Source organism: Buteo buteo, chromosome 8 (assembly GCF_964188355.1).
Source record: "Buteo buteo chromosome 8, bButBut1.hap1.1, whole genome shotgun sequence".
Taxonomy (NCBI): Eukaryota; Metazoa; Chordata; class Aves; order Accipitriformes; family Accipitridae; genus Buteo; species Buteo buteo.
The window spans coordinates 13787171-13802056 of record NC_134178.1 but is presented as its reverse complement, the minus strand read 5'-3'; the positions used below and the strand labels follow the sequence as shown (position 1 = coordinate 13802056).

The 14886-nt window shown below is 38.4% G+C and overlaps 2 protein-coding genes across 4 annotated transcripts in view; both read right to left on the bottom strand.

The window, feature by feature from the left end:
- Window positions 1-292: 292 nt before the first annotated feature.
- On the bottom strand, window positions 293-9922 carry PSMG1 (proteasome assembly chaperone 1). The gene is made up of 7 exons (XM_075033688.1): window positions 9762-9922; window positions 9531-9640; window positions 7978-8129; window positions 7526-7588; window positions 4288-4486; window positions 3254-3390; window positions 293-2189 (listed from the first exon to the last, which is right to left on the bottom strand). The coding sequence occupies exons 1-7, from the start codon at window positions 9890-9892 to the stop codon at window positions 2115-2117; spliced, it is 867 nt and encodes a 288-aa protein (XP_074889789.1). The 5' UTR covers window positions 9893-9922; the 3' UTR covers window positions 293-2114.
- A 343-nt stretch (window positions 9923-10265) lies between these two features.
- The window catches only part of BRWD1 (bromodomain and WD repeat domain containing 1), a 66665-nt gene continuing 62044 nt past the window's right edge, over window positions 10266-14886 (bottom strand). Inside the window, exon 41 of one of the 3 annotated variants that reach the window (XM_075033683.1) lies at window positions 10266-13738. In XM_075033683.1, coding sequence (XP_074889784.1) covers window positions 12591-13738 — 1148 coding nt within the window. In that variant the 3' untranslated portion in view covers window positions 10266-12590. The remainder of the gene's footprint in view (window positions 13739-14886) is intronic. The other 2 variants (XM_075033684.1, XM_075033685.1) reach the window with 2 other exon arrangements.

Below are 14886 nucleotides of genomic sequence, written 5' to 3'. Positions count from 1 at the left end.
CTATCACACCCTTTGAAGCAAGAATAATCAGCCTTCGTAGCACTCTGCCAATACACCAGTTTTCAGACTTTCTAATTTCATCTTCCAAGTTGCTGGGGTCTTGTGTTTGCCGCTTTTATTCAAGGTGTTTAAGAGTATTCTCACACCTCAGCATAAACCCAGGTAGTAAAAACGTAATTATATTTCAATGGATAATTGTTTTGAAACATTGCAAACTGCATGGGTGACAAAACCAATACTAGAAGTGTACTTACAGTTCCTGTAAGATCTTGCATATTTATTATTAAAGATATTTCTCATTATGTACTTTATTTACTATGAATCAAACACATTCAGTACACAAGTAAGAAAACGATGCAGCCAACATGTAACTCTTTCAGAATAACAGAATTCTTAGGTCAGATCACGCATACAAACAGGTTTTAATTAAAATGCTGCACAGAAATGGAAAAAAAAACAACCCAGAAGGAACCATGTCTTGCACTTCATACTTCAGAGTTTGTTCCAAAGTACAGTACCACTTAAAGCAACAATTGATTGCTTATCTGTAGTTGTATTAACAGAAATTTAAATCAATGTCTTAAGTGATATGCAACTTGTTATCCACATCAAGAACCACTGAAACTGCGATGCAGGGTGCAGTTAAAAATTTCCAAAACCAGAAGTTGTAGAGGGCCTGCTAAAGCCAGGAGTTACTTGCTTCAGTGGATGTTGACTAAGCCAACCACTTTCAAATGTGAAGGTATGACAGTTCTGTTAAAGTAATACACTGTTCAGAAGAGTCCACCGGGCATTCAGCGTAAGTCAAAGTTAAACTTAGTAGAGAACTTTAAGCTACATGCAACTTAAAGATCTCTGTGCAGTGACACCACCAGTGAATTACCTGGTAGCAAAAGAAATATTATCTTTAACACCATTATCTTAAACAAAATGTTAAATTAAACAGAGGTTAAATACAAGTCAGAACTGCATGCCAATCCTAGTAATTATTTTAAATACACTGCTGAAATTGTTACCAACTTTCAGGGAATTTTTTGAGACACTTCAGAACTTGGAACTTTTACTTTCCTCTAAAAATCACACACTCTGCATATGAGATCTTGTACTATTCCTACTGTTGCCAGCAACTTGGAGTTTTAAAGGGGATAGATTAAATCGGTTTGCCCTGGCAAATCCAGCTGAAGCAGCTTGCAAGCCTATCACCCCACTTCACCAGGAGAGGTTCCCATCACTATGAGAGCTCTGACAGCAGGGAATGTTCCTGCATCTCTACGGCTCCTGCTCAAGGTCTGAAGCTGAAACTGCCAAAAAAGGCGAGCTCTCAGCAAGGCACTCCAAGTGAAAGCTGCAGCATCTGAATGTGGGCACATGTCTCTTCCTGCCAGATCTGCAGGCAGCAGCATCCTAAACACCTGTGACCATCTACTCAGTGAATCCAAGTCACAGCCCTTCCATGCAATTCAAAACAGCTCCACGTTCCTGCCTCTTACTAATTTGTAAAGCAAGTTTAAGATTATTTTCCACTACTAAGTCTTTTAAAGGTATTTACCACGCTTTAGTTACTGTATTTTGTATCAACACATATATAAAAAATGTATGTGCATACATACATATGTATGTATCATTCATACATACACACACACACAAAATTATAATATTTATGTATGCAAAAAGATGCAGGGCATATTTTCTTCATCACAGACAAATCTTTAAACAGGATTGAATATTAAGAAAACTTTTGTGCCTCAAAATAAAAGTAAAAAATAGTGTTCTCATTAGATATAGACAGAATTCCTTAACTGCATTTCCTCTTTTACATTTAAAAGGTATACATTTAGGTAAGACAATCCCGTCAGGAGGAGAAAAAGAAGTTGTTTTCCATATTCAAGGTATCTTTCCTAAAATCGCTCCAGAAGAAAGTCTCCCAAGCCATGCAGAAGAAATGTATGTGTTTGTAGCGATGAAAAGTTAACAATAAGTAACAATAATGAGTGCAGAAGTAAAAATCTACTGGAATTTATTCCACTTTTAAGGAAGCAAATAAAACTCCAAAATGTACGCTGCAGAAGAAAGTGGAGTTCACAAAAGTGCAGTCTGTGTCATAAATGTCCTCTTTAGATATAGATATTACTGTGAGTTTCATTGGTTGTCAGCAACTTCTTCAAAATCTTTGTGCTTTCAGATGCATCCTAGGAAAAGGAAGAGATGATGAGCATTAGCTACATTGCTGGTAATGAAACAAAACAAAAAAGCCTCATGGTCCTCTACTCCAATTTTTATTACTCTGAATACCAGTTTTATTAAAATGTTAACTCTGAGCAAAACTCAGGTGCTCTGAATGAAGATATCCAGAGACCTGCTAAAGGCTCCAAAGGAATTTGCAGTTCAACCCTAGAACCGGATTTGCTAATTTGCATTCCTCCTCACTTGTATATGAGGAAGAGCCTGTGTATTTGCTGTTGTTTTCCTTCAGAGTTTAAACATTTCTGTACTAGTCTGTTAGACTTATTTAATAGACCAGTATAAGCTGTAATGAAAACTAACCTGCAATTACCATATTTAAAGCTGAAATAAATACTTCAGTACACACAAACCTCTTCTGTCATTTAAATCTAAGTTCAATCGGCAAAACTGAGGAGAGTGTTTTGAACCAACTATACTTCAGTTAAAAACATTTCAGGAAGGAGCAAAACATTCACTTTAGTAGCATAATGCCATGACTTCATAGCTGCTTGATTAGAGCAAACCTGTTAAGAATCATCTTTAGAAATTTAGTCTTTTAATTCCAGAAAGAAGTTATAGGTCAAAATAAATTTCTTAAGAAGCTTTCACGTATGGCACAAGACAGGTAGATACAGAGCTAGAACAGAGCCATCTTGCATATGGATGTAAATATAAAAATAAATAAATAAAAATATTTAAAAGATTTTAACACAAGACACATCCAAAGGAAACTGCAGCTTAAACAATCACAAGAAATCACTCCCCAATATACTAGTACCACTACAAGAGCCTGAAAAGTTAAAATGAAGTTTTGAGGGAAGCTGCAGATCCATTATTTCTAAGCAACTTACAAACAGATGTTACAGCAGGTACTATACCAGAAATCATTGCCCTTTGTCATTAAAGTCTGTATTTTTCTGCCTTCTCAGGTGGAATCCTCATAGGGGCACATCAACAGCAGAATGCAAGAGATGAAAGACAGACAAAAATAGACCAAACCTCCCATTAATTTATTAATACGAAATTTTACCTTGACTAAACTCTTCAGAATTTTAGTAGAAAGCAGAGGCTTGAACGCTTCAATTGTAACCGTGTCCAGTTTGATGACATCAGTGTAACACTGGTACAACACTGCAGGGATCTGCCATACCTGACAATAACTCAAAACTAAATACAAGTCAAAAGAAAACATATGTTACATTCAGCAGAGCAGGAATCTCAGTTATGTATATAAACCCACATTTCTTCTGGCCAGAACTTCAAAAGCATGAAAGTTTATAAATTAACTACTCAGGAGCCTGACTACTAGACCAGCCATCCCTCATTCCCCAGATATACAAGAAAATAAACTACCAAAAATTAGTAAAATGCAGTTGGTATTTCTTCCTGGCAAATACCTTAACTGGAAACTGCATACGATTGGTAAACAAAAATAATATGAGCTTCTGTAAAACAACAACAACAACCACCAAACAAACATAAGAACTCAAAACAAAGTGTGAACAAGATAAAACTTTTTCTAGAAAAATCATCCACTTTCAGCTCCTGCCAGACAAGTTTTTCCTCATGATGCTACCACTAATTTGGTACTGTATAATGAAAAGCCTGGGGGTTTTATTACATCACATAATAAAACTGAATCTAACTGAGGTCAATCAGTAGCATTGTGAAACCTACTTTACCTGTAATATGCAGAAAGGACTTTATAAGCCTTAGTTTGGATGCTCAGATGAAAGTAACTCTTAATAAAACATACTTAGTTCATAAGTAAAATGCCCCAAAAAACCAATATACAGTATGCTTTGTGAGGCTATACTGAAGAATTTGCTAGTATTTACATCCCACACATAAGGAATAAAAGGATTTGTGGGTAGTTTTGAAATTTGTCCCTGTTTTAGAAGGCAACATGTAAGATGTCAAACTGTTAAGAATTCATTTTCAAAAAGCTAACTGGTTAGCCTGTTCACATAATTAAGTAAAAATTCTAACTGCAATGAGATGCTCTTCAAAGTGAATTTTGTGTTGCTGCCAGCAGCCTTGTAAATAATTGGAATTGTAAAATACCAGCAGCAGGAAGATCTCGCACAATGTTAGGTTGTTCCAGTAGTGGGCAGCAGACTGGCTCTTTGAATCCTTTTGTCTTCAAGGCTTTCAGAAATGGAGATGGAAGTGTTAAAGTGGATTCCTGAGTTTTATAATCAGCTACAGGACACGTTGAAAGTATGGTTACTTGCAAGCCCTCCTTTTGCATACAGCCAAAAACCTGAAATAAAAATGTTAACACATAAGCAAAATTTATCTTCTCACAATACAGCATAAAACCACAAAGATTCATTTCAATTTCAGTGCAGATGGCAAATGGCAGTTTAGGCAGTTTGAGTTTGCAGGACTAACTAAAATTTGAATCGCAACTTTCAGGTAGAAATTTCACATGCATTGCTCTTAGGATGAAGACAAAAAAAAAAAAGAACAGCTAACATATTTACCAAGTCTATTGATTTTCTTGAGAGGCTTTAGGTTTTCAGCACTTTCTATTCACCTGCAAATATATTAAGACTTACTATTTTTACTAATGGTGATTGTAGAAAGAAAAAGGACTCCAAATAAAACTGGGCTGCTTATAACAGGAAGCCAGCTTGCTAAGCTGCAAGACATTTGCAATTTAAATCATGCTCTCCAGATGTTCTACAGTACTTCAAAAGAGTCTTCATTTTAAATACTCAGATTTTATTTAATTATATTCAATTTGAATTGAGAAAGAGAACCTTAATTTTCCCAGTCTTCCTCAAAGAAGTTTCAAAAACATTGTACAAAACATACTTTTGGATCCATTGCATGCCATCACAAAACACCAATGTGTTGCACAGTGTTCCCCCGTTTTTAAAGAACCTATGCCAAAATAAGCAGAAGCATGATAAACCTGCACCTTCCCTTTACACTGTCCTCTTCAGATTTATGATCAATAAGGGAATAGGGAATTTGGTAAACATTACAGAAACATGCCTGTTTCTGTATATGGTACCAATCACAGAAGGGAAGCTGACTGTTCCCTCACATCAGTGTCTTACCACTGTAATATAAAACTGATACAACTTTTCTGAAGCACACGTATTTTCAATTTACTTTTCTGAAAGGCTGGTATGCATTACCGCAAAACTTTAGTCTGTATGTTCTCATTTTGTCAGTGATCACTTACTGAGGAAATATATACAGAAGTAAAAATCTGACTCATGGAGACTGTGGAGATGCTCAGTGAATCAGAATTGATGAAACACACAGAACAGGCCTGTAACTCACACTAAAAGCAAAAGACTGCCTGCACAACATTTCTGCTGTACATTTAAAATTACCAATAACCACGAAGTCTAAAAATACTCAAGAACATTGACCTAGTAAAACTGTACACTCCTACTGTTCATAAACACCCACATTTGAAATAACACATACGTGCAAACAGCTGGGAAAACACAAATTGGGAAGACAGCAAAACCACAACCATCTTTCTTTTGTAATCCCAGTTTAAATGAAGAGCAAGAATGCATGGAATACAGCAAACCCAAAATGTTTTAGGTGTTAGGGTTTTTAAACTTCAAATTGAACCATAACCCCCCACCAAAGTGAATTAAACTCTTCAGCAAGCCAGGGAACCACAAAAGGCTGGTTTTCCACAAACTTGGGTCTGAAAACCCTGTATTGTTCAGCAAAGTTACCCTAGCTTTCCATCCTCTTTGCCTTCCCATAATCTCTCTGGCTCCGTCACACTGAGATGCTCATATAGTTCTCCCCTGCAATCAAGTAATCCTTCTCATGTGCTGGCTGGGCCAGCTGGCAGGCTAGACTGAGCAGGTATCACTCAGCTCAGCTGAGGACTTGTTCTCAGGGGACACACCGCTTTTTATCTCACTCTTTGTATCTCTAGCCAGTCTTAGATAACTTCAGTGTAACATAATAGCTTTAGAATCTCTGCTTCTTCATGAGATCAGCAGAGATTTAAAGGAAGGTGGGTTAGCAGACAGACAGCAAGACAAAATAAATCATACTTCCTTGAGGCCAAGCAATGACCCAAATCCATAAAGACAATCAACAGCCAGAACATTCCCCCTCGGCTTTCCCTTGTTAAAATCAACATGATGATATTTGGAGGGACCTGAATGACTGAGCAGCATTTGTGCACATGAATGATGCTGGGGTAAGGCACTTAGTGTACTAAGTCTATGAACAAATGGGACAGATACTGCTTTGGAGGCACCTTCCTTTAGAGTTCCTCCTTGTAAAAGGAACAGAACACACCCATTAGTAAAGATACCATCCATCACGAGTTTCCCAACAGGTTTGTCTGGTGATCTTTTGGCAACTGTACAAACACAGTTATGTTATTTTTTAAGGAAGGACTCTCCCAGAGCTGAAATAAGCCATAGAAAATTTAAGCCAAACAGCAAAAAGGTTTGGAAAGTAGTTAAGGGCAACAAAATTGTAACTGTCCAAAAGAAGCGTCGTACTTTAACCCCAGCCAGCAACTAAGCATCACGCAGCCGCTCGCTCACTGCCCCCAACTCAGTGGGATGGGGGAGAGAATTGGAAAAAAGTAAAACTCATGGGTTGAGATAAGAACAGTTTAATACAACAGAAAGGAAAAAAATAACAATAATAAAAATAACGATAAAAGAATTGGAATGCACAAGTGATAGCAAAATGCAACTGCTCACCACTTGCCAACCAACACCCAGCTAGTTCTCGAGCAGTGATCTGCCCCCCCCAGACCAACTCCCCCCAGTTTATATAATGGGCATGAGGTCACACGGTACGGAATACCCCTTTGGCCAGTTTGGGTCAGCTGTCCTGGCTGTGTCCCCTCCCAACTTCTTGTGCACCTCCAGCCTTCTTGCTGGCTGGACATGAGAAGCTGAAAAATCCTTGACTTAGTCTAAACACTACTTAGCAACAACTGAAAATGCCAGTGTGTTATCAACATTCTTCTCAAACTGAATCCAAAACACAGCACTATACCAGCTACTAGAAAGAAAATTAACTACCCCAGCCGAAGCCAGAACAAGAAGTAACTGCACAAAATTAGTAAGTTACAGCAGATACAACTGGCAGCGTGTAGAAAGGAATTTCACAGAAACTGCGAATAGTAAATTTGTTTATCTGCTGAATATTTAAGAAAAGAAAGCCATACGGAAAACAGTTATTTACAACGCTGTCATGTTTAGAATATCAGAGAGGAAGAGGCACTTACACTAAGTTGAAGATCCCCACCCCTAAGATTTCATTGCTCAATTTGTTGTCTTGCCAGTTTTACCTTTTCAAGCCACTGGAACTGTTGATCCTCAGCTACGTAGCAACTACACTGGCACAACAAAACCTTAAAAAGAAAAAAAAATAAGTTGCACAAGCAAGTGGTTTAAAGAGCACAACAATAGCTCATAATCACACGTAAAGATGATGTGACTGCAGCCAACAACTTGTTCAGTTTTCTTGGGCTTCTTCAACTCTTATTTCAACAACAATTTTCCATTCGCAACTGATGCGAAGCAATCAGGCTGTCATACATATTCTTTGTACTGAACTTCACAGACCAGAACTTCAAATAGTTTTAGTGAGCATAATGACCCTTCAGATTTCTGATGAGCTTAATCCAGAATACTGCAGCCTTAATACTTTGTTTGCCCTGAGCAGGGTAGGGGTTGGATGAAGGTTGCTCTCTTTTTCAGAAAGCTAAAATACAGACGAATTAATGCATAAGTCACTTACCGTCGGATCTGATATTAATCGGTAAAATAAACAGAAAGAATCTGTCGGGAGGACAGTTGTTGTGTTGGATGTTCGACACCACTCATTCCACAGCTTCACAACTCCAACTACTTCCCAACATACAGAATCCAGAATAAAAGATGACAGGAAAGCTGCAAAAAACAATAAAACTGTTAATTTATGAAGAATAAAATCTCTGTTCTACAGATAAATACCAGAACTGAATTCGATTATTTCTTTGCAATCTCAAGCTTAAAAATAAGATATTGCATTTTTTCGACATATGTTTATTGACCAAATCCAGCAGAGATCAGGAATGTGAGTAATCTCACCGTATCAAAACTTAAAGAGTAGTTCTACATATAGAGATCCCTACATCAAAAACACGTATTCTTAGGAATCACATCACTACGTTCAACTCTGATTCCTTTAGTATACACTAAGGAGGCAAATATTAAGTCTCTAATACTTCTTGACATACCAGATAGAACAGATTTCTCAAAAAAAAAAAAAAAAAAATCACTGAACGAGAAAGGCAGAACTATTACAGTGGCTCTACAAAGCAGAGACGTGAGTATGCATGACTTAGTGGCAAAAAGAGATCCTAAATCAGCTGTTCCTAAATCAAATTCCTGTCAAAAGTTACTGTTAAACAGAAGACAGATCTAAAATATCTATAACTATTTTTCAAGGGAAAACTTGAACAAAGAAAAAACAAGCTAGCAAAGTGAACTTAGATATCATCTAAATGTCATCTACATGCAACTTCAATGTAAGGAAAACTTAAAACTTCTTCATATCCACAGGGAAACAGGTATTAAAAAACTCAAGACTTTGGTAAGTGTGTGTGGGAAGGGGAGAGGGTGTTTCAATACTCTAGGCCTAATGAGTAAGTAACCACCTCAAAAGAGGGAATTCTGAACAAGTCGGGAATTAGAATATGAAAAAGGGGCTGACTGATCAAGAAAAAAAAGTAAAAAAAAAAAAATCACTGTTCATTAGAAAGTAAAGAAGTTGCATCGTATTGACCCATAATTTTACGTCTTTGACAGATCCCTATTTCAAAACACTAGACTGCACTGAGCAACGTACTAGTACCAGAAGGAAACTTTGCCAATTAACCAACAATCCAGGAGAGTCTACCAAAGAAAAGTCAGATAAAGGAAAAGGGGGGTTGTCCCAACTAAAATCCAACCCCAAAACAAAATTTGCTTCTGCCCTTCAATTGACCATTATCAGTTTACTGTGATCTGACAGGAAGAATAAGCAGCTGTAACAGAAACTGTGTTTTACACGTACAGACTAACTTTGGCTTTCTCCGGACGGCTCAGCTGCCTCCGGGTTAAAACTCTGCTCCCTAAACGAAGGGCTGGACACCCTTAGGACCATTCTTACAGCAAAGACCAACGTTAAAAGAGACTACGGCAAAGGGAGCGTCCTGGCACACTTACGGTTTCTTCCAACCTCCTGCTTTCTCAAGTTTAGCCCACAGCAAAAGAACAGCCGCGTTTTAGAGCCCGAGACGGTCTGTCCGCGCAGTCTGAACCACCCACCTGCAGCGTTATGTCCTATCGCTACTATAAATTTAGAGCACGCAAACGGCTCGCCGGCAGTGCTTTCCGTAGACGCGCCCGACTTCACGGTCCAGAGGACGTCGATCTCCCTGGCAAAAGAGGCGGAGGGAAGTGGGGCAGCGCTCCCCACACACGGCCCGGCCCGGCCCGGCCCCCCCGGAGGTCCGCGGCGGCGCGGAGGGCGGCCGTGGCGCCCCGCGGGGCCGCTACCTTTTCTTCTCCAGCTCCCTGCGGATCTCCCGGTCCTCGGGCGTCTCCTCGCGGGCCTCCTCCGCCCACTCCTCATCGTCCACGCCGGCGCGGGACGGCGCCACCACCACCTCCCCGAAGAAGGTCGCCATCGCCGCCGGCCCGCCGCCCACCGCGCCTGCGCGCCGCGCCGCCACTCTGCTTCGCCGCCAACCACCGAGTTCCGCTCCGCCCGGCGGCGCTCTGGCCCCGCAGACCATAGAGCGGGCCTCCGCCCGCTGCGCGGCCCCGCCCGCCCTGCGAGCAGGCCTCGGCCCGCCGGGGCAGCGGAGTGCTGACCGATTAAAATTACCTGGAAGATGAAAGAACTGCTTTCTGCAAGGCTTAAAAAGGGCCAGTTTTGATAAGAGTCAGCATGCTCATTTAAATAAACTAAAAAAAATAATAATTTCAAACTCCTGGAGGGTGAAAGAGTACAAGTCCCTTTCCAGTTTAATAATTTCTTCTCCTACAGACAGGTTCCAAGGAGCCAGTATGTATAAAATCAGGAAATACAAAACAGCGTTTGCTCTGCTTAGAAAATAAAGTGTTACGGTCCCTAGGCCAGTAATTCCCTCTCAGATATATAAATACAGAGGCCAGAACCTTCTCCCAGCTTTCAGGGATCACGACGAACATGTAGCACATAAGCACCATATGACAGAATACAGCATCTGAAGAAGGGCAAGAAAGAAAACTGTCATTTTAAATCTAAGCCTGAATTAGAAATACAAACCTACCAGCCCAATTTTAGCTGTTAAACTTAATAAAAACTCTTGACGTTCACTTAAGAGCTCTTGTACCAGTATTTATTCCCATACTGGAAGTTATAGTCCATAGAACATTGATCATAAGCAGCTGCTGAACAATGCATTCAGTTTATGGATAATATAAAAATACCAGTTGACTTACTCTCTTTTAACAATGTTGCCCTTAAAAGATAAGAAACACAAAGCCACCTCCAAGTTCCATCACTAAACACAACTGTGTTCATTTTTTAGAAACCAACTTAAAGAATTCAGATAAACATGTAACCTGAATTTACAAAATTCCACTGCATTATATTAAGGACTCTGCTCTAAATAAAATTCCTGGGGCAAGAATGATATAAACCAGGTTATTTTCATACTTCACACAGAAGTTTTAAGGAAAAAAAAAAAATTTCTCTACACCGAGATAACATTCTAGACACCAGAGTGACATGATGGTAAATACACACACCTTTTGGCACACGATGCCAGCAACGTTGTTGGAGAAGTGGTTCTCACTAACCGCTGGTAAGCAGTGTGTGGGACACCCTCTTCCACTACTTCACTTCCATTTGTACAAGCAGTTCTGGCATTAACGACTGTGATTGTGCAGCTGTACTGCCTGTTGTTGTTTTTTTTCCCAAACCCCTTCCAGATGCTACTACACATCCAATCTGCTGGAAAATTGATTCACAAACTTGCTATTTCAGTTAAAATGGGCTGGGTTAGCATAAATCTAATATTCTGACATATCTCCTATTGAACAACAAGATCAGGAATCTCCAAGTCTTACTAAGTGTGAGGAAGGGAACCAGCAGAGCAGAGGGAAGAAACCTACAGTGGTGACTGGGAAAGGAGCAGAGATCACCAAGTGCCTGGTGTTGGACTGAAGGCAGCAATCGTGGGGCTTCCACCAGCACAGCTCCAAGGAAAAGCAAAGTAAGAGTTTAAAGGTGCTGTGCGTTCTCGTAACCACGTATCTGGCCAACCAAGAATTCACACATTTTTCCTGGACAAATTTTCTCCAATCTTCTACGCAAGAATTATTTCTCGTCAACAACAGCCACCTCGAACATTTCAAAAATAGGAGATGTACTGCAATAATCAGAAACTGATAAGGTTTAATCAATGAGAAGTCTAACATTAAAGCACTTAAAAAATTTAAATATGGAAGAACAATAGAAATGTAGCAAAAAGGTTTGGAATGTAAGAATCCTGCACCTCAAGCTTTTCACGCATAAAGAAAACAGAACAAGTGTTTTGTTTGTTTTTCTATTTTATAAAGAAAACACACAAAAACCCTTAGGCCCAAGAGTTCACCTGCATTTCATATTCTTAATTTTACAGTATAGAAGTCACATTAATGATGATAGTACTACCTGTCAGCATAAACCCTCTCTTCACCAGCACCAATATGCCTTTTTAATTGACAAATATGCTTTTTCCACTGGTAACTGGTTCTAGTTGCATGTTATCAATAATGGAAGTACAGAACATTTAACATCTGTACTAACACAAGTTGTAAAGTTATTAGCCTAGTGATCATTCATTACTCTTTTGATGCATTGCTAGCATCCGCCAGATTTTTATAGTGTATAGTATTATTTATAAGCCTGTTATTATTGTATATGATTTCATACAGCATTAGAGATGTTTGAAATCTGTTCTTGAATGTTGTATGACCTAGGTAGTATTCCATTGCAGCACCCATAACAATAATACTCAACATACTGCTATTAACCTGTTGCGCAGTGTTTTAACATTTTTTAAACTCTTGTTATATGTAATAAAATACCAGTAAAGACAAAAAATTGCCCCTATAATGAGGCACATTTTGGCATCTGTGCTAAATGCTGCTACATGGGCAGGCAAGTGCAAGTCAAAATATGAAAAGGAGAAAGTCATAATCTAATCACATTCATAACTTTTTCATAGAAAAATATAAATATATTCCCTGAAATGTAGGACAAAGAAAAGCCAGCATCCATCATGAGTTCTAGTGCTATTACCATAATAAAAAAAAAAAAAAAAAAAAAGAGTGGGCTGGCTTTTCCTTTTAAGGTTACGTTTCACAATCTACATCATCTAAACTTCTGTCGTCATCATCATCACAATCGTCGTATCTCACAGTCCGTCTACCACCATTCCGAGTTCTTATCTTAGAACGCCTATTAGCTCTTCTATATTTGGTGTACTCCAAATCTTCAGAGTCATTTTCTTGGTTAGGTTTCCAACGTTTCCTTCGCTGGGGTCTTCTGGAAGGCTTAGGTAAACTGGAATTGGTAATTTCTTTTCTAACCATTTCCGATTTCCTTTTCCTCTTTCTTGTTTCTGTGGCATCACTATAGATACTGTTATCAGTTCCAGAGTCTGAATCAGAAGAACAATTGAAACTCGCTTTTGAACTTCCTGCAGTCCCAGGTGCTTCCACGTTCTCTGATACTGAGCTTTTTTCATCTTTCTTCCCTCCTGTTTCAGATTCTGCTGTTTCTTTGAAGTTATCCAATAATTTTGATCTTTTGAAAGCAGGTCTACATTTTTTATTTGATACTTCTCTCATATTTTTAGTTTCATGTTTAGCTAAGTCAGAATCTACCTCCTCTTCAGAGTTGCTCGTATGATGGTTGTGGGCTGAAGTTGACTGACTAGAACTTCCCCAGTTTCTCCCATTTGCCATCCTGTGGTTTGTGGAATTCTCTTCTGAAGAGTCATATTCGAGATTTTTAAGAGCTGCAGCACAGACTGTTTTGTGTGCCTGATTGTGGTTATCATCATTCTGCTTTTGAGTCACTTTGATCTCTGCCTCAGATTCTGTTTTTTCATTCTCAGACTCACTAATGTATTTTCTCTTAGGAGCAGATGATTCAGGGCAGGAAAGTTTTTTTCTGCCAGAAAGCTGTTCTTTCTCATTTTCAGACTTCAAGCAAGCATCTATCTCCAAGCTGCCGATCAGTTTCTTCCTGGATGCTGCAGACACATTGCCATGAAGCTGCCTCCTGTTCTTTTTTACTGTGTAAACACTTTCCGAGCTTGATAATTCTTCCTTTGTATCGCTCATTATCTTAATCTTACTAGCTGCCAAAGTGGCACACCTGCGTGGATTTTTCTTCTCAGTCACATTTGACAGCTTTATGTGTTTCTTGTAGTTAATGATACATGTCCTGCTCCTGAGCACTTTTGCACTTTGTCCAGTCTCCTCAGATGTTGATTCTACAAAACAGAGATTTAAAAGTTCTTTTTAATAACTTACATTCCTGAAATTACTTTATTAAGCACAAACACTACCACCTTTAATAAAATACACAAAAGCTTTTTTTTTTTTAAATTTCAACTGTGACCTGCAATTTACCTTAAGCTTTTACTAAAAATACAGTCAGCCAGTCCCAGGGATGCTTTTACTCTCAGGACTACTCTTTTGCTTTGAGATAATGAAGAGGTGTGAAAGTAACATTCTTTGGCATCACTCTAGTAACTAGCTTAGAAATTACAAATCACCTAACTTAATAAACAAATGCTTTCATATTACTCTTACTTCTATCATTAGAAGCTATCATTTTCTTACTAGAATGAACTATCAAAATTATTACATATTTTAGACTTTCTTATTCTAAAAAAGAGATTGTAATATTTTATGTAGACACAAGCCCCAGATAGATTTCACAATTTTAGCATTATTTCACATACACAGAGAACAATTAACCCGTCTGGTTCCTTAGCGACTTAAACAGTAAGATTGCTTCTAACAGTCAATCTTCCATTCAGTATTTTTAATATAGCACTTGCTTCTTATGTTGGGTTTTAAAACAAATATTCAATCTGTAAATAATATGAACAATGCTACAAAGATCAATGGTTTAAACTTTTACCTCCTAAATTATACAGAATTACTTACAGGTATCAGTAAAAATTAAAAGCAGAAATTCTTGAAATAAATTTATTTGCATAGGCTTCATTAAAAAAAAAAAACAATAAAATTTTGCTATTTTAGCAGAAATGTGTTTTGCAAAGTTAGTTTTCCCAGACTGTTGTCCCTCTTGTATTCCTTTGTAGCTGTTACTGACTTTATGAGCAAAATAGATGAACTTGTACTCCATTAAAGCCTCTACATTATATTAGCCTATTATCTCCTGATAATAGTAAATTTTGTTCTACCTTAAACTCCTTACTTTTGATGATTCTCTACCTGTACTCAGCAAACAGAGGGAACAATCATGGCAGCTGCTGTATATTTGCAGAACGCTAGAGGAAACTAAATTTAGGAAACTAAAAATTGTTTCAAGTAGAAGTTTGGGGAAACAAGAGGAGTTTATAGAGGGCGTGCTCTGTCATCTTCCTTTATGGAGGGATGAAACAAGCTC